General features: G+C 37.5%; 1 protein-coding gene across 7 annotated transcripts in view; it reads left to right on the forward strand.

The window, feature by feature from the left end:
* The window catches only part of USP37 (ubiquitin specific peptidase 37), an 89,159-nt gene extending 70,452 nt beyond the window's left edge, over nt 1-18,707 (forward strand). For all 7 annotated transcript variants that reach the window (XM_061148744.1, XM_061148750.1, XM_061148748.1 and 4 more), the window contains 6 exons: nt 8,744-8,910; nt 11,046-11,106; nt 13,400-13,515; nt 14,830-14,899; nt 15,627-15,765; nt 16,266-18,707. In XM_061148744.1, coding sequence (XP_061004727.1) covers nt 8,744-8,910; nt 11,046-11,106; nt 13,400-13,515; nt 14,830-14,899; nt 15,627-15,765; nt 16,266-16,353 — 641 coding nt within the window. In that variant the 3' untranslated portion in view covers nt 16,354-18,707. The remainder of the gene's footprint in view (nt 1-8,743; nt 8,911-11,045; nt 11,107-13,399; nt 13,516-14,829; nt 14,900-15,626; nt 15,766-16,265) is intronic.
* The last annotated feature ends 1,255 nt before the right edge of the window (nt 18,708-19,962 follow it).

A 19,962-nucleotide genomic window follows, 5' to 3' on the forward strand; every position in this document is an offset into this window, starting at 1 on the left:
AGGTCTTGGGTGTCTAGCCTTAGCTATACCACCTACTAGTTAAAAATTTTTAGATAAATGATTTAACCCCTTCATAGTTTTCTTATCTCTATGGGGAATCTATGAGACGTACTTCAGATGGTTGGGGTAAAATGTTAAATAATACATAAGTGTTATGTTAAGTGCTATACAAATACAAATTTTTGTGGTAATTATTACTCACATTTTGTTGTTTCTCAAGCTATCACTGCAAACAACAGAACTGAACCTCCTTGCCTTGCACTATGGGTGTCTTAAGATTTTTAAGTAAAAAATTTTCACTGCTTCTCCTCTGGCCATCTCTGACTTTTTTCTGCTGGTACTAAATACTAAAGATTTAGTATCTATATCTATATAGCTAGCTAATGTGTTTCAGTATGTCAAGCCTAGGATTTTGAAAGTGAAGGCAATACTAGTATATGATAGAATTATTTTATTTATTCTTGGGGTTCTTAGGGCCTTGTCAGTTTTGAATTTTATATACAAGCAAAATAATTAGTATGCCTTCAATTTAACTGGAAACAAAAAGCTTATGATTTTTGTATATGGATGTTTCCTTTTTTTTTAACATGTTTTTTATGTCTTGATGGTAAGTTTTTATCTCTTGATGGTAAGTATCCTTATGAAGTCCCCTTCTCTTACTAAACTAACAATCACTGCCTTTGGAAGTGAATCCTAGATATTAGATCATTTCATCAGTAAGGACGTCAGTATCACTAGAAGATAAGAACTCTTTTCAAAATAACATATCCTCCATATCATTATCATACTTTAAAAATTAATAATAATTCTAAGGAATGATATATGATCAAACCCTCCATAAGGTTTTTATTTTGAAAATTTCAAACCCAGAGAGAAGTTGAAAATAAAATATACACTTTTATACCCATGACCTAGATTCATTGACATTTTGTCACTTTCTTTTTCCTCTCCCTTCCACACCGCCCCCATGTGTATGTGTAGTTGTGCAACAGTTACCCCAAAATTAGTGCTTTAAAACAGCTATTTTAATATGTCATAATTCTATAGATTGACTGGTCTTAGATGGTAGTTCTTCTGCTCCCTGTATTGCTGGCTGGGCTTTGACTGGGCTGTAACATTCAAGATGGCTCACCTTGGCATCTTGTTGGTATTGGTGAGAAGGGTCAGCTGGGATGCCTAGATAGCCTCTCTGTTCTTCCGGTCCCCTTTCCCTGGCCATCTCTCTCCTCCTCTTCTCTTCATCTTTTCCATCTCTTCATATAATCTCAGGGACTCTCCCTTTCCATGTGGTCTCTTCAGCATGGTAGCCAAATGTCTTACATGGTAGCTCAGGGCTGTCCAAAACACAAAAGGGGCATCTGCCAGGTCTTCTTAATGTGTGAAGTGAAGTCTCTCAGTCACGTCTGACTCTTTGCAGCCCCATGGACTGTAGTCTACGAGGCTCCTCCGTCCATGGGATTTTCTAGGTAAGAGTACTGGATTGGGTTGCCATTTCCTTCTCCAGGGGATCTTCCTGACTCAGGGATCGAACCCCAGTCTCCCACATTGCAGGCAGATGCTTTACCCTCTAAGCCACCAGGGAAGCCCTTTAGGACAGAGTCAGTTCTGTCACATTTTCTTAAAGTACTCACAGAGTCAGACTACACAGAGTTATAATACCTATATGCATGGTTCATTGGATGCCATCTTTGGAGAATGAGCATGCACACTCTTCTTTTTTAATAGAACTATTTGAAATTGCAAGTATCATAACAGTTTACCCTGAAACACTTCAACCTGACTCTCCTAAGTACATGGAAATTTTCCTGTGTAACAGTTAGCATACCTCAGAATGTTAAGAGTGATTCCATATATAATTCCATATAGAGAGAGCCCACATATACGTTTTCCCATTTATCTGTAACATGTTTTCTACACTTTAAAAAAAAACTCAAACCCAAAGCTTACCCACTGCATTTGGTTGTTAGGTCCCTTTAGTCTCTAGTCAAGGCCAATTTTTCTTTGAAAAATTCCCATTATGAATTGTCCTACTATTCTTTTAACAGCTGTTTTGGATTTTTCCCCCCATACCCTGAAATTTCAGAGCATGGAGATGGGATCATTTTTCTCCTTGTTGCAAATTACCAATTCCAACTGCTTGTCTCCTTTCATCCTACAAAAATCCCTGCTCATTTGAACTATATAACTTCAGACTTTGCCATATTATTTCTTTCTATAGCTATCTTTTACCTTCCAGTCATTCCACTCCCATCAGCATTCCTAGGGCTTTCAGCATCCTCCTAAATGACCCTGTCAGCCACCTGGTGTCTCAGTTCCTAACCTCAATTCCAAAGAACTTTTCTTCTTCCCCATCTTGACAACTGACAAAACTCAAACCAGTAGTTCTCAAAGTATGTCTCCAGGCCATCAGTATCATGTAGGAACTTGCTGGAAATGCCATTCTTGACCCCCACCCCTCACCTAATGAATAAGAAACTCTGGATGGTGGGGCTTAGCATTCTGTCTTTTGATTCCAGTTGATTCTGATGCTAAAGCTTGAGAACTACCTCCCTAGATTTTGTCATCATCAGTAACTGTATCACCTTTGAAATACTAATTTCAAATATCTTTCTCTAACCCTTTTCTCCCCTTAACTCAAGTAATGTCATTCTTTTATTCTCTTTATTTCTTGCCAAAGAATGTTCAAATTACCACACAGTTGCACTCATTTCACATGTTAGCAAAGTAATGCTCAAAATTCTCCAAGCTAGGCTTCAACAGTACATGAACTGAGAACTTCCAGATGTTCAAACTGGATTTAGAGAAGGCAGAGGAACCAGAGATCAAATTGCCAACATCTGTTGAATCGTAGAAAAAGCAAGAGAATTCCACAAAAATATCTGCTTCGTTGACTACATTAAAGCCTTTGACTGTGGATCACAACAAACTGTGGAAAATTCTTCAACAGATGGGAATACCAGACCACCTTACCTGCCTCCTGTGGAACCTGGATGCAGGTCAAGAAGCAACAGTTAGAACCAGACATGGAACAACGGACTGGTTCCAAATTGGGAAGAGTACATCAAGGCTGTATTGTATATTGTCACCCTGCTTATTTAACTTCTATGCAGAGTACATCATGCAAAATGCCAGACTGGATGAAGCACAAGCTAGAATCAAGATTGCCGGGAGAAATATCAATAACCTCAGATATGCAGGTGATAACACCCTTATGGCAGAAAGCAGAGAGGAGCTAAAGACCCTTGAAAGTGAAAAAGGAGAGTGAAAAAGTTAGCTTAAAACTCAACATTCAGAAAACTAAGATCATGGCTTCTGGTCCCATCTCTTCATGGCAAATAGATGGGGAAACAGTGGAAACAGTGACAGACTTTATTTTCTTGGGCTCCCAAATCACTGCAGATGGTGACTGCAGCCATGAAATTTTAAAAATGCTTGCTCCTTGGAAGAAAAGCTATGACAAACCTAGATAGCATGTTAAAAAGCAGAGATATTACTTTGCCAAAAAGGCCCATATAGTCAAAGGTATGGTTTTTCCACTAGTCGTGTATGGATGTGAGAGTTGGACCATAAAGAAGGCTGAACACCAAAGAATTAATGCTTTTGAACTGTAATGTTGGAGAAGACTCTTGAGAATCCGTTGGACTGCAAGGAGATCCAACCAGTCCATCCTAAAGGAAATCAGTCCTGAATATTCACTGAAAGGACTGATGCAAAAGCTGCAACTCCAATACTTTGGCCACCTGATGTGAAAAGCTGGCTCATTTGAAAAGACCCTGATGCTGGGAAAGATTGAAGGCAGGAGGAGAGGGGGACAACAGAGGATGAGATGGTTGGATGGCATCACTGACTCAATGGACATGAGTTTGAGCAGACTCAGGGAGATGGTAAAGGGCAGGGAAGCATGGCGTGCTGCAGTCCATGAGGTCACAAAGAGGTCTAAGTCGTGTCACAAAGGACACGGATGAGTGACTGAACAACAAAAACTTATTTCAACAATTACTTGATCTCATTAAGACTTCCAGTCTGTTGTCTTCTATTTTTTGGCTCTTCCTCACCTCCCTCTTATTATCACGTGCCTCCCCAGCCTATATGCCATATTTTGATTCTCTTCTCTCTGTCCTCTGTTCCTTTGTTGCCTAATGAAATCCCATTTCCCAGCTCAACCAGCTTTTTACTCCATACCTTCACCCAAGCAGCTAAAGATTGCTGGAGAAAATTCACAAACCTGTGATGACTATACTTTCCTCAAATTCACAGCCACATTGTAACATGGGCACTAAATTCTGCTTGTCATTCCTATAGTTCCTTAGTAAATTTGTTTTCTTGGTCTCCATAATGTCTTAAATATATAGTTCTCCTTCCACATATAATCTGGGCTCACAACTTAGCTGTAGATCTTTCAAGGGAAATAGATGCAATCAGATGAAAGCTGTGCCTTCACCTTTGTTATGGAGGAAATGTCCTTGAAGGCCAGTCCCTTCATTCATTCATATCCAAGATCTCATCTACATCTTCTAAAGACTGTCTTGACATTATACTGTTTCTCTTATGCATCTTTTCTAAATCACTCTGTTGTTTTCTAAATATTACCCATTTTAAAGAACCTTATTATTACCTTGTGTTTCCCTATAGCTGTTGCCCCTTTTGTTTGCTCCCTTCCCAGAAAAATCCTTTAAAAGAGTCGTTTTACTCATTCTCTCTTTTTTCTTACCATCTCCCATCCTCTTGTCTGCGCTCTCAAAGTGGGCTTTTACCCCCACCACTCCACTCAAATGATCTGTATCAAGTTTACAGTAGTGATATTTCATAAAATCCACCACTCCCTCCTTAACATTTAAAGCTTTATAAACTTTTTTCTATAAACTACTCTTGCTTGGTTTTCTCTTCCTGCTAAACCAACCATTCATCCTAGGGTTTTTTGATTTTGATTTTGCTTTCCTCATCAGAACTGTAACTGTTGGAATATTCCCAGAACACTATCCTTAGCTGTCTTTTTCCCTAAACGTCTCTCTCTAAGGGATCTCATATGTTCCCATAACCTCACATACTGATGGTCTGTCAAATTCATATCCTTGCCTGGATCTCTCCCCTAAGCTTTAAACTTACATATTTAAATGCCTGCTTGAAATGTCCATTTGGTGGCTGATTTTTAGCCGCCACCCCCCACCCCAGTAACCTTGCACCATATCAGCAAGTGGTATCACCATCCACCGTTTTTGGTTCAAGCCAAAACTATATCTCACTTGATTTTTTTGTTTGTTTGTTTGTTTACACCTCATATTCAGTCTGTCAATAGGTCTAGTCTACTCTACCTCCAAAATATATCCTGAATCCAGTCACTTATCAACATCTTCATAACTATAACTCTAGTCTTCCAGCTTTCACTTGGGCCACTACAGTTGATTCCTAATGTCTCTTCCTTTACTCTCACCCCACTGCAGACCTTCTTTCATGAACAAAGCTGCCAGCGTAATCTTTCTGAAGTATAAATCATACATTACCTTTCTGCCTAGAACTTACTGTGATTTCCCATTACACTTAATCCAGGCTTCTCACTATGACGTCTTCACCTTGCCCCTCTTTCACTCTGCTGCTTTAGCCATACTGATATTTTCTCCCTGTGTCCCTCATGCTAGGCTCGTTTTCATCTCCAAGCCTTTGCACTTAAGCTCCTTCAGGGCAAGTGTCATCTTGCCTTAATTATCACTATATCCTCAGCTTCTTCAGCAGTATGTGGCACGTAGCTTGATTCTCAGTAAATATTTGGAGCTCATCTCTTGAATCAACTGAAGAGGGAAAGAAAGACTGGTTAAGTAAGATTTCACTGTTAACCAAAGACAGGGGGAAGAGTGTGTGTGCAAAGGTCCGGATGTGAGGAAGGCCATGGTAAGTTAGTGAACCTTAAAAGTTCAGAATGATCTGCATGACTAGAACATAGTGTTGAGGGGGGGAAAGCAAAAATGAGACTAGAGAGTTACACAGTCTCCAGTTTTTACCTGGCCTAAAATCATGTTTAGAAGTTTGGACTTTGATTTCAAAAGCATTAGGAAGTTATTGAATAATTTTAAGCAAAAGGTATTTGATAAAGATTTGTATTTGAAAAAGATAATTTGCTGCAGTGTAGTGCATAATTTAAAGAAGAACCAAAGTACCCTGTGAGAACTGTTAGAAAGTTATTACAGTAGCCCAAACCAAAAGTTAACATTTGGTTAACATTTGGCTTTGGGGGGAAAAAAAAAAAAACAGTTGATGGATTCGAGAGAGAGATGGGAAATAGCAATTTATCTAATATGAGCGGGTAAATGAGAAATCAGAATGACTCCCAGATTTATGTCTTCAAAAAAAAAAAAAAAAACACTGGGTGGACACTTACCCCTTGGCTGAAATACAGAATGTAGGAAAGAAGCAGCAGCTTTCATTTGGGATGGGAGAAGCAGCAGATGATCTACTTAGTTTAAGAATGTTTTTATCACATGGACCCCCTCTGATCCATTGTGCCAGTTCCTTTAAAGTGTGTTTTTTATTTCGTGGTCTTGTTTGTTCCTAGATCTGAAGTGTTTTTTGTATCCGTCTGATAATCTTGTTCTGAAGACAGATGTATATTGAGCTTTTTAGCATCTCAAAGTTTCTTACATCTGTTTGCTATCACATGCATTAGTTGCTAGTGTAATTCTAGGATTGTGTAAGATATATTAGTACATTGCTGAAAATTATTGGTTAAGAATTGTGCCTCTGTCACCTTTTTTTATGAGTATGTTTTGAATAAAAGTAATAATGTTCATCTTATTTCCTAAAATAGCAGCCTCAACTCCCAAATCTTTTTTCCACCTGAAATGCTTAACATCAACTAACTTTGAACATCTCAGTTCCAAATTTCCAGAAGTGGTCTAATTGGTTAACTCTCTCAGATATTCATTCCTGATCCAGTAAGCTAAGGCCAAAGGGACAGGCAGGATCTTATATGCTTCAGAGCCACCCCTCCCAGGCTTTGGAAATGATTGTTTCTCCAAAAATGGAGGAGTAAAAAAAATTTTTTTAATTGTAATCATACTGCTTTTTGCACCTAATATATCCTGAGTTTCTTTTAATGAATATTCAGAATTAGTTTTAATGGTAAATATTCATTCAGTTGCTGCTGCTGCTAAGTCACTTCAGTCATGTGCGACTCTGTGCAAACCCATAGACGGCAGCCCACCAGGCTCCTCTATCCCTGGGATTCTCCAGGCAAGAACACTGGAGTGGGCTGCCATTTCTTTCTCCAATGCATGCATGCATGCTGAGTCGTTGCAGTCGTGTCCGACTCTGTGCGACCCTATGGGTAGCAGCCCACCAGGCTCCTCTGTCCACAGGATTCTCTAGGCAAGAATGCTGGAGTGGGTTGCTGTTTCCTTCTCCAATTCAGTCAGTAAGTCAGTTCAATTAAAAAATGACTAGTTGCTGATTGAGTCTAAAATCAAGATGCTGTAAGCTTCAGAGTTGTCTGTATTATGGAAAAGTATCTACCATTTCAATGGTTCCAATGAAGTATTGGGGCAGGTAAAGAGTACACACTAATTTTAAGTCCATATGAAATAATCCTGTAAAGCCAAAATTCTTACTGACTGGCTAAACTTTTTTTTATGAGAACTTCCTTAACTTGTTAAGGTGAAAGTTTTTGCTCTGGTAAAATGTTAGAAGGGAAGGAGGTGCCTTGCTTTTTTCCCCACTCTTACCTGTATTAAAAATTACAATGAAATTTCAGGTAACCAGAATAAAATTATACCTGTACTGTTTATTCTGGCTAACACTAGAATAAGGAGAAAATATATAATAGATGCTAACTGTCCAATAGTGATGAATGGGTGCTCTACTGGGCTGTCCTCCAGTCCATGTAAGTGTAAGGAGATCTGCTACTAGAACTCAGAACTAGCACTGACTGAATGGTCGGAACATCATGCTTCGTTGTTTGGACGTATGAAGCAGTGGCATTAGCACTAGGAGACTCTAGAAACTGAGAATGAACAGAAAAAAAATGAAGGCTTAATTTTTTTCTTCTCTCCCTTGTTGAATGTTTTAAACATAATATGTTGTCATATACTTGTATGGTACATGAAATGTTTATTACATATTTTATGTAGCTCTTCTATTTAAAATATGCACAAGGCTCATTTGATTGTTAATGTAAAAACACTCATGATATACAATGTATTAACGGAAAATCTCAATAATTGGCCTAATCATTCTATCCTAATTCTTACTTTATTTACCCTAAACAATACTTTATTCCTAGTAATTGGTCATGTGACATAACCTATAAATATGGCTATTTTTTTGTCTCCATCCTTAACCACGGTGCTTCTAATGATTGGTCAAGTTTCAGAACCATTACTGTAGGCCAGTGGTTCTCAACCGAGGGCAGTTTTGTTCTCCAGGGGACATTTAACAGTGTCACTTCTGGTTGTCACAGCTGGGGAGGGTGGGGTTGCTACTGGGATCTGGTAGGTAGAGGTCAAGGATATTGCAAAATATTATACAGTACACAGGGCAGCCATCTCCCCCATCCAAACAAAAATCCCACCCAAAGTGCCAATAGTGCTGAGATAGGGAAGCCCTGATCTAGATGTAGCAAGGGGAGATTGTATGTCCCAAGCAAGTTATGTCCGGGGTTAAGATACATTACTCTTTGAATAGTACATGTCACTCTAGGGTGGAGATTTCAGTTTATAAGAGGATTTCCCAGTGATGTTCTGTTTTGCTTCCTCAGATCCTGCCAGTTTTACCGAGATAACTAAAGACTGTGATGAAAATAAAGAGAACAAAACTCCGGAAGGATCTCAAGGAGAGGTTGATTGGCTCCAGCAGTATGATATGGAGCGTGAGAGGGAGGAACAGGAGCTTCAGCAGGCATTGGCTCAGAGCCTCCAGGAGCAAGTAAGAGATACCTGCATATCTGTCTTTTCCAAGAGATAGAGCAATAGTAATAATAAAAAACATTTTTTAAGCACTTTGTGTCAGGCATTGGTCCACGTGATTTACATACAGTAAATCTTTGAGCCACCTAAACAAACTAAATTTGCTTTGGGCCTTTTCCTTAGGTTTAAAACAAATACTAATTTTTTTTTAATCCAAGTGCAACAAAATGTCTTGTTGGTTACCTCCTGTTACCATGATTTGTTGCATGCTAAAGCAAGATGGATTATTGGAGATCATCCCTAGTCCAGCTTTATTTTGTAAGCAGTTAAAACAGCCAGTATGCAATCATGATTTTATCATTGATATTTTAAGGCAAAGAATATAGGGTCATAATTTTAACTGCATTTTACCTGGGGAGCTTTAAAAGGAGTACTGATGCCCAGATGGTTCTGCCCCTCAGAAATTCTGATATAATTGATCTCAGATGTGGTCTGGGTGACTAGATTTCTTTCTTCTTTTTTTCCCTAAACTTCCACCAATGATTCTAATGTGCAGGCAGTGTTGAGACCTGCTGCTTTAAAACTGTTTCAGAACCAGCTTTTCTGTATCCTTTTATTTATAAAAAGTACCTCCCTAGTTGCCTTGTCATCAAAAATATATATATGTCAAACTGTTTTACAAATTATTTATAGTAATCATTTGTTTCAGAAAAACTTACTTTCAGTGGAAAATAAGTTTTATTTCTTAGCAATAGCTCAGGCGTGCCCAACTCTGCAACCCTGTGGACAGTAGCCCCCCAGGCTCCCCTGTCCGTAGGATTCCCCAGGCAAGGATACTGGAGTGGGTTGCCCTTTGCAGAAAAAGAAAAAATTCAGAGAAAAGAAGGGGGAAAAAAAGAAAAAATTTCAACAACCCTCCTTTTCACAGACAAAGACTTATTTTTCTTGTCAGCTGACCTGGTTAAAATTGTCTTATTTTTCTCAGATGTGAGGATTATGAGATAAAGGTTTCTTTAGTTTGGCACACCTTCTTGTTTAGTCGCTAAGTTGTGGACACAGCTTTTTGCGACCCCTGGACTATAACTCCCCAGGCTCCTCTGTCCATGGGATTTCCCAGGCTAAAACACTAGAATGAGTTGCCATTTCCTTCTCCAGGAGATCGTCCCAACCCAGAGGTTGAACCTATGTCTCCTGTGTTGGCAGGCAGATTCTTCACTGCTGAGCCACCAGGAAAGCCCTGCATCATTCTATGAATTACTGAGAGAGAGTCCTTTACCATCTTGTCTCAGTGTAAACTTTATATACTTGGATAAATTTAAATAATCATGTTTCCTCTTAGAGAACACCTCTGTGACTTTCTTGAACACAGTATTATTGTTCCCAGGACTATCATGCAGAATAGTTCATTCTAAGCTTCTTATATATTAACTCTAAAAACAAGTCTAGAATTGAGAAAAGTATAAAAACAGTTTTATATTTTTTTCATTACTCATGCATCCTTTGTAAATTATCTTTTCTCTCAAGATGAAAGGGAAAATTTGTAGTCAACATTTTCCTATTCCTTTTTATAATTAGTCATCTAGTTGAGACATTTTCAGAGGTACTTTTTTTTTTCTTTAAAGAAAACCTCAGGGACTTCCTTGACGGTCTAGTGGTTAAGACTCTGTGCTTCCAAGGCAGGGGGGCGCAGGTTCAATCCCTGTTTGGAAAACTAAGATCCCACACGCTGTGGGGCATGGCCAAAACAAACAAACAAAAAACACTATCATAAAGAAAACCTCAGATATATTAGAAAAGCATAGAAATCTATGAATAGTATTTTGTGGAAATTTTGTTTTATCTTGTTGTCATAGATGTAGGCCCAGTGATGTGGTAGAGCCAGCTCCCTGTCAGCTTAGGAGAACCCATTATACATAGCTGTTCCCAAATCTACAGTCAGAGTTACATTGGTAGCTTAAAACTGGCCATAGTAGGAAGACAGTTTTGGAAAAAGTAAAGAACTTCTCCATCTCTCTCAAGAGGTCATATTCTAAGCATTCATACGTTTATAGAAAGCATTATTAGCAAATACGTTCAGAGCAACTGGTTTTATCCTTATTAAGTAAGTTTAATCAATACTTCTTTAAATACTTTAGTTTTGTCCTGTTCCTTTAGGAGGCTTGGGAACAGAAAGAAGATGATGACCTCAAAAGAGCTACGGAGTTAAGTCTTCAAGGTATGGAGATTACTTTAATTACATTTTTTTGTATGATGAAATGTATCACACACAGAGGAGTATATAAAATGTTTTGTCATCTTTAATAACAATAACAAATTTGAACACCTCCCAGGTAAAGAAATAGAACCTTAGAAGTTACTTGTATATCCCTTCCCTACCCTCCCTCCCAGAGGAAAGCAAACACTCAAACATAATTTTCTCATCTCTTCAGTTTTTCATCTTTTTGTTATTTTTCTCTACTGTCCTGAAAAGTTTCTCCAACATTATCACCAACTTCAAACTTTTTTTAGTATTTTATGTCTATTTCTAATTTGCAAGAACTGGTTTGTGATTGCTACTTTTCATAAAATTTTGGGGTGGGGTAGTTCATGAAAGCAATACCATCTCAACTCCGAGGATATTAAACATACTTCATTTTTTGTGTGTATTTGACGTTTTCATCTCCCTGAGTAGATTCTCTTTTCTCCATTTTGCTCTGTCTTGTGTGTTATTTTGGTCTTTATGTTCTGTGTTAGAGCCTTTCCTCAGTTATCTAGTAATCCTCAGTATCTGGTAATCCTTGGCTGTCAACTCATGATTAAGAGTAGGGGACTAAAGACTTGCTGGTGGTCCAGTGGCTGAGAATCCGCCTGCCAATACAGGGGACACAGGTTCAATCCCTGGTCCAGGGAGATCCCACTTGCTATGGAGCAACTAAGCCTGTGCGCCACACCTACTGAGTCCACACTATAGCCTAAGAGCCGTGAACAAGAGAAGCCACTGCAATGAGAAGCCCATGCACCACAACAAAGCGTGGCCTCAGCTCACCGCAACTAGAGAAAGCCCACCCACAGCAGTGAAGACTCAGCACGGCCAAAAAATAAATAAATAACTTTTTTATTAAAAAAAGAAAAGTAGGGGACTAAAAAGATTATTGGAAGCTCTGAGTATATGAATAGCTAGAGCTTGTCAACTTTGAGTTTTATAGGATTTTACTATTTAGGGGATGGTATTAATATTTTAGGCCTCCCCTTGGGCTGGTAAGATTCCTAAAGAAAGTGTTCTAGTTTTATGCCTTTGCCTAAAGATAAAAAGATGTGGCTGCCAGAGTTCTGGAAGCCAAGTATAGGAATAGGGCCTGCTGGGGGTCAGGGTGGGAGTTACTCATATGTTTGAATATGTACACTGTGGTCTCCTCCCATTTTCGGTATGGTAGTCCTTTGTGCCTGGAATCCCCCAATGCAGAGACTGTTTTACCAGCTCTCCAGAGAGCAAAGCTCCAGACTTCTGTCATTGCCCAGCAGCATAAAATAGCGGGGAGTGGCTCTAAGAGTCTGTAACTCAAACAGCTTTTCCCTAATCCTTATTTTTATCCTATTCTTAGCCTCCAATTTCAGAGGTACCTGGTATTTCCAAGTTGTATCTTTTGAAGACCCTGTGATATAAACTGGATTGATTCTCAACTTTTCCAATACTGACTTAGGTTTTGGCTTTGACTATCTTAGGTCTGCTAAGTCTTGTCACCCCTGTATATTCCAGCTTCCAGAATTTAGATGCTATAATCTCTTCCTGTTCTTCCCATTTTTAAGTGTTCATAAGTTTTAAACAAGCGTTAAACAAGGCTTCATTTCTGTACAAACACTCCTGGGATTTTTTATTTGAAGCCATTGAGTATAGATGGATTCTTCCAGTGGAAGCACATCATTAAGGAGGGGAAAAAAAAATGGATCTTGGATTTATTTATCCATTTAGTGTATTTTAGGTAAAACTTAGTTAAATGTTGAATTTCCATTATTTTTGTTCAGTTCCAAAGTATGATTTAATATTGAAGAAAATGAAAGGATATTGATCTTTTTATGGTCTCTTTTCTATGAGATACTTTATGTTTGCTGGTGGCACCTATAATATGCACCAGATGTGTCAAATCTAACATATCTTACAGGTATTCAGTGAAACTGAATTATCTAACATATATTTTTATTATATGTTAAAACAAATTATTTTCTAGACAAATAATCTATATGTCTAACAAATTATATTCTCTTTTTCAGTTTCATTCCTTTCTTAAGAGTATTATCCCCTTTGATATACATATGTTTAAAACAAAGGGGAACATTTCTTTTACAGATAACTGGTGCCTGAATTGTTATTCCCTAGAGTAGGCTGGGTCAGTTGGAACCCTAATAATAATATGTCTTTTGTTTCTTAGGATGATAAAATGTGTACTTCCAGCTGTTTTTCATCTTCCCAACTGTGTCTCTTTGTGTCTATTCTGAGAGCTTTTACAAGACTTTGTCTTTGTGTTCTTCAGAGTTTAACAGCTCTTTTCTGGATTCATTGGGCTCTGATGAGGACTCTGGAAATGAAGATGTTTTAGATATGGAGTACACAGAAGCTGAAACTGAGGAACTAAAAAGAAATGCTGAGGTGGGTGACATTATATTCCTTTTGTAAAACAACTGGTCATGTTGTCAGTACTCCTTCTCTTGCTCCTTATCTTCAAAGGACATGGTCATTGTCCATTGCAGGTTCGTTTCTGCCCCTTTGGCAGCCGTCAAAAGGCCCTCGCTTTCTCTTGAGCTTTACTTCTCATTACTTACACAGAATATTCAAAACAAAATGAAAGAGAAAAACAGAAATACATCCTTGACAGCCTTATGTACATGTTAGGTAATAACTAGTAATAGCTCTCAAAGTTACATATATGTTAAATCACCTTCAGTTTTACCAAAACTATTTTATCTTTAAGGTTAAATACTAAAACTAGTTGATTGTTACTCAGTGAAAACTGTTGAATTAATAACATTTAACTAGAGCACTTGGAATCTTTTTTTAACCCTTTTTTGCCCTAAATAATTGCTTTTTTCCCATTTTCCAATTTTTTTAAATAATTTTAATTACCCAGATCCCACTGTTCTAACTACTGTTTATTTTATTTAATTTTTAGCTAACATTGAGCATTTAAATTTTCTTTTTTCATTATAATATCAAGGAACTGTGTATGATTATAATGTTTCTATATTTAGGATTTTCTTCTTTAAGGAAATCCTCAGAAATAAATTACTGCATCAAAGTATTTGAACATTTTAATTGTTTCTGGCTTACCTATAGCTATATTTCTTCCCAATTTCTTCCCAAAATTATGTTCTTTAGTAATGCCTGAAGTGCATGAATATCACTTTTCAATTTTATTTTCTTTTCCTTAAAATATTTAAAATGTAAAAGTTCATCCATAATCCCTACATCAATATAGCAACTCTTTTCATTATTTTCATTCTGTTTTTTAGTACTTAACCATTAACATTATCTTTTCATATAGATCTATAGTTATATTGTGTGTGCTTATGTAGGTTTTAAAAACAAATTAACATTTTGCAGAACCATGGTTTCCCCCCCCTTTAAATAACTGAATAATATTGAACTGAGTTGAAATACCTGTAACCTTTAACTATTACTGGGTGTATTTTTAGTTCCAATTATTCATTATTATAGATAATACTACAGTGAATAGTTTTATACATATATACATTTTCTTCTTTTGAATTATTTTCTTAGAATAAATTCTTAGTTGGGAGTAGAATTCTTGGGTCAAAGGACATGAACAGTACCAACCATTGAGTTTTTTATTGAGTCTAACCTCCCACACATTGAAACTTCCCCATGTCAGCTCTGATAATAAATTTAGTGTTTTGCTTTTATACAAATTAAGAGTTAAAAGTCATGCCCACTTCTGTTTTCCAGACAGGAAATCTTCCTCATTCCTATCGGCTCATCAGTGTTGTCAGTCACATTGGTAGCACGTCTTCTTCAGGTAAATGGACATTAGGATTTCAGCATTTTATAAATGGACCAGTCAGCATTTACTCCTTATTGAGTTGCTCTGAGCCTAGCTTTATGAGGTGTGAGTTGAATGCATCACGGAAAACTTTGAACCCTGGGGGCCCCTTCTCAGAGCCTTAGCCAAGAGGAAGACTGCTGAGGAGGAAAGAACGCCAGCTATGAGATTGGGCCCAAGTCCACATAAGTGACCCCAGCCCAGGGTCATCCTGGGGTGCCATGAGGCACCAGAGCAAACGTGTGTCACTTGCAGGAGGTGCTCAATAAATGAATCTTTGGAGAAAAAAGAAAAACTTTGAAATCTTTTCTTTTATCACACTGTGTGTGTTAATAGGTGCAGCTGTTCTGATTTTTCTATTCACAAATGACCCAGATTTCCCTAAGCAAAATACATGTATCAAATACATGTAGCATATTCACCCCTTGCTGTTTAGTCGCTCAGTCGTGTCCTACCCTTTGCAACCCTGCGAACTGTAGCCTGTCAGACTTCTCTGTCCATAGGATTCTCCAGGCAAGAATACTGGAGTGGGTTGCTATTTCCTTCTCCAGTATTCCCCTCTTAAATTTTTGTAGTTTTTAAATGGGTTTTAGAAATATTGTTGGAAGTAAGGTGAAATGGGGTTGACTGTTCCTGACATTTCCTATACCTGAGAAAAATTCGGTATTTTATTTTTTTTTAATTTAATTTTTATTTCTTTCAGGTCACTACATTAGTGATGTGTATGACATTAAGAAGCAAGCATGGTTTACATATAATGACCTAGAGGTATCTAAAATCCAAGAGGCTTCTGTGCAGAGCGATCGAGATCGGAGTGGCTACATCTTCTTTTATATGCACAAGTAAGAAGTGTTGCCCAGTCTGAAGTTGTTGGCTAAAAATCTCCTGAACTCTTTGCTTTTTCCTTTAAAGATAAATTGTACCCATCAGTTAAATTGGTTGACAATTTATTATTTTTATTAGGGCTCATATCTTGATATTTCCAAAATGTTTTTTCTCTTAACTCAGCATTAGTTAATCATCTTACAGTAAAATGTAGATATAGAGCTTAAGACCTTATTATGATGGAAGCTGTCCTGTTATTGTCTCTCATTATATCAGCTAGAAGATCTGAGTTACATGGATGGGAAATACATAGCCTTTCTATCAAAGCTAGCTGTTGCCATTCCCCCTCTAATTATTTTCAAGAATCAGCACATGGGGTTAAGATGATAATGAATGAGCTGCTTATTTAATACAATTTAGGCATCAAATGGGATAACACAGGCTTTATCAATGTCTATTTTCTGTCTGTCCTTTTATTTGCTCACTGAATTTCCTGTTTAATTTTTTTTATTTTAAGGGAGATATTTGATGAGCTGCTGGAAACAGAAAAGAACTCTCAGGCACTTAACCTGGAAGTGGGGAAGACCACTCGTCAGGTTTCATGAGGAACAAACCCCTGGGTTGGCAGTGTGCACTGCGTATTCTCTCTTACTGCCACCCACTTCTCTTTCCTCTGCCTGAGAAGAATTTGGAACTCTACTTGATGCGGGAGCAACAAACAGCTCAGGGCCAAACCAAAAGACGAAAACTGCAATTATGCGGAACGCTCCATATTAATTGTTTTATGGAAACTGGTCTCACATCTGTAGCTGATTATCTGTTTTTTCCTCCTACAAGAGTGGCACTTCCTTTTGTCTTAGGAATACATGTTGTAAATATATATATATATGTACATACACACACATATTTGTGGAATGAATGGAGCCTTAAAGAATTAGAATAGGCCACCAGAGTATGCCTGCCCAAAATTAATAGCACAGCAGTTTGGAAAAGAAAAGTTGTCAAGAGTCCATTCACCTGAGAAATGTATGAAGATATACATATCATTTGGCATTTAGCTTTTACGTTCCTTGAGTAATTTCACTCAAGTCTGTAATCTTTCATGTGTGTTTCTTTTTAGTAAAATTCACTGGAAAGCCAGCTCTCCATGTTACACTAATGACAGTTTGTCCTCCTGGCAAAGGAGGGGCATTTCTGCCATCTGACTTGAGGAGCTTTTATTAAAAAAAAAATATTTCATGGATTTGTAATGCTTTTGCTGTTTACATGCAGTCCCAAGAAATGGATTTTTGGTGCTTTGGAATGTGCTGTGTTGCCACATTTGATATTCATTGTACACTTTGTGTTTTCTTTCAAAAGAATCCTTCACACAGTATGTTCATTGTATATCATTTATATTATTGTGCTGAAGATAGAATCTTTTGTTTTTCTTCTGTGTCATTATTCCATGGAGCAAGCATTACCCTAACAGACTGAAGCAAAAACTTTAAGAGGTAGGAAAGTGATGTCCCAATTGGGACTCCCCAACAAGAATACCTAAGGAATATGAAAAATACTAGCATCTCTGTCTCCCAGACAGAGAGAGGTCAGGAGGAGTATTCTTGTGTTCAAGCTGAAACTCGACCACTAAAGCTGAAAGCCCTGCTGCAAAGGTGAAATTAAGCATGTGAGCTGTGGGAAAAGCTTAACCATTAATCATTTGCCTTGCTATTCAAACAGGGTGAGAATTAAAATGTGACAGGTTTAGGTGATTCCAAAAACTAACAAATAACAAAGGTGCATAATAAATTTATTACTTTCTAGGTGCTTTGAGTTGAGGTCAAATGGGGGTTCAACATTTAAGTGAGTTATATCACTCAGCTGACATACCTTGCTTCGTTAAGCAGCTTGTGAAACCATATAAAGAATGAGTTTGAGAGTAGATTTCTCTGTTCCTAAAATAATTTTGTGAGCCCAGGAATCATTAGGATCACACAGAGTTAAATATAGCAAAATGAAACCTTCAACATTTTCTTTTCATTTTTAAGTCCATCATCACAGAAGATGTAACATCTTTTCTAGAAGATTGCCTTAAGAGAGCTCCAGCCCTACTCTTGAAACTTGGATATGTTCTAACATAGTAACCTGTTCTGAAATACTGAATCTTTCTATTGTAAGTGGCCCCAGCACTTTTGCTTAACTACTGATGAAAGCTTTGTCTCCTACCTTGTTTTACCTACCTGTTAATGTAGTGAATGTTCCAGAATGGTGTGGCGGTAGGATATGTAGGAACAGTATAGAGCAGGGGAAAATACTTGTTTAAAAAACTAGCTTTTAAAATTTTGTTTCCACTAGGGAGCCTTTTTTTTCCCCTTGGGAAAAAAAAACTATTTTCTCATGTATGAGTGAAGTGGTAATCAAATTCTTTAGCTATTTATTACTTCTCTGTGTCTATACTTGAGAGCTTTGAGTGAGGTGCTTTTAAAAATGATTGGGAATGATTTGACGTGAGTGGGTGCATTTAGGGCATTTAAACAAATAGAAGTGATGCCGTAAGCCCGGGTTGCCCGTGAAGTACCCTTGTTTGACTTGCTTTTTGTAGCTTGTGTGTATAGTTTTGAAGTGCACTTGGCTCAAACTTAATTTGATTTGCTCTTCATGTTTCGGGCAGGACTTACTAGATCAAAATAGGAGATGCGTTATCTCACTGCTCATATACTTGCATGTTTGGGACTTGAAGTTTCCTTGATATGTCTGTTGTTTTGGCCTGGTCAGCCTTCCTTTCTCCCTTCACTCCTTCAGCTATTACTGTTTTCACTACTAAGTTAATTTCTCATTTTGGTTCAGTGAAGGGTTAATGACTACAGATGGAAAGCTCAGCCAAACCATATTGATGGGGTTTGTTTTTTGTTTTTTTGAGCTGACTGTGTTTATCTTAAAATTACCAGTAGATTATATTCTTTGTGCAGTTTGCTCAGAATCAGGAGATGGGGCACTTTACATGTTAGTGCCAGAAAGGAACAAAATAGATAAGGACAGAGTGCTTCAGTTCCAGGCAGTTTGCACAATAACTAATACTCCTATTGAAAATACCAAATACGGTTACATTACTTTAAATGACTTTGAATTGAAACTTGACAGTACTTAATTTTACACACAGTTCATCTTAATTGGAATATTTTGAAAGAGAAAATGAAACTAAAATTCAAACATTAATTCTTACCATCTAACATTACAAAGGATTGGAAAGTTGCATGTGGCCAGATGTTACTATCATTTTCGAAGTCCTAACTATAATTTAGGCCTACAGGAAGATAGATTCTGTTGCGTCGGGAATATGTATGTGTGCACAGACTGAAGTTTTGTCTCAGCAGAATAGAATAAGAAGCAAATCCATGAATTATTATTCTATTTATATTTTGATTCCAAGAGCTACTTGTTTACTTGCCGTGGTCTGTGGTCTGTTAATTTCAGACCTAACTTAATGGCTCAATAACAAATGTAAATATGTTTACATTTTAAGAAGTATACAGCGATACTTAAAAGATCAGTTCATTAACTCTAGGAGGCAAATACTAGATATTTCCTTATTTCTCTCCTTGATCAAGTGTAAAATTCTTCTAAAAGAAAAACTTGTAAGACCTCAGCAAGTGAATTCATGAATTTACTTATTCTTCCATACTGCAGTTACCATTATGTATCTATATAAATACAGCTCTACACATGTACAGCTGAATATATAGTTGTATAATGAAAACTATTTGGAAACACCTAAATTAAAGAGATTCTTGGCAGTTTCTCATATGTAGTTGAGCATGACGAGTGTATAGAGAGCATGGATGGGGGTTGGAGACAGGGAAAGAAAAGGTACTTTGTAAACTCATTTGTGATCTACTGAAAAGAGATTATACTAAGTAAAAATTACCCTTCTTCCTCTTTCTTCTCTGTCCTCTGGAGTGACTATAGCGGATGCTCTTAGTCAATACTTTTTGCCCTGTTTAAGTGATTCTCCTGAAGTGGTCTTTTAAACCAGGGAAGCAGAGCTGGATCTCCAAGTGGATCTTGTATACACGGAGATTGTCAGAAAAGTCACCAGCAACCCAGTACTAGATGCAAGTCACATAAATAAAAGTGTCCCCCCCAAAACAGATAACATCTTTTTTTTTCTCCCCATCTTGCTTTACACCAAATAATGCTCTTTAAGTTGTGTACAAAAACTAAACAGATTTCCTCCC

This window comes from Dama dama, chromosome 8, assembly GCF_033118175.1.
Source record: "Dama dama isolate Ldn47 chromosome 8, ASM3311817v1, whole genome shotgun sequence".
NCBI lineage: Eukaryota > Metazoa > Chordata > Mammalia > Artiodactyla > Cervidae > Dama > Dama dama.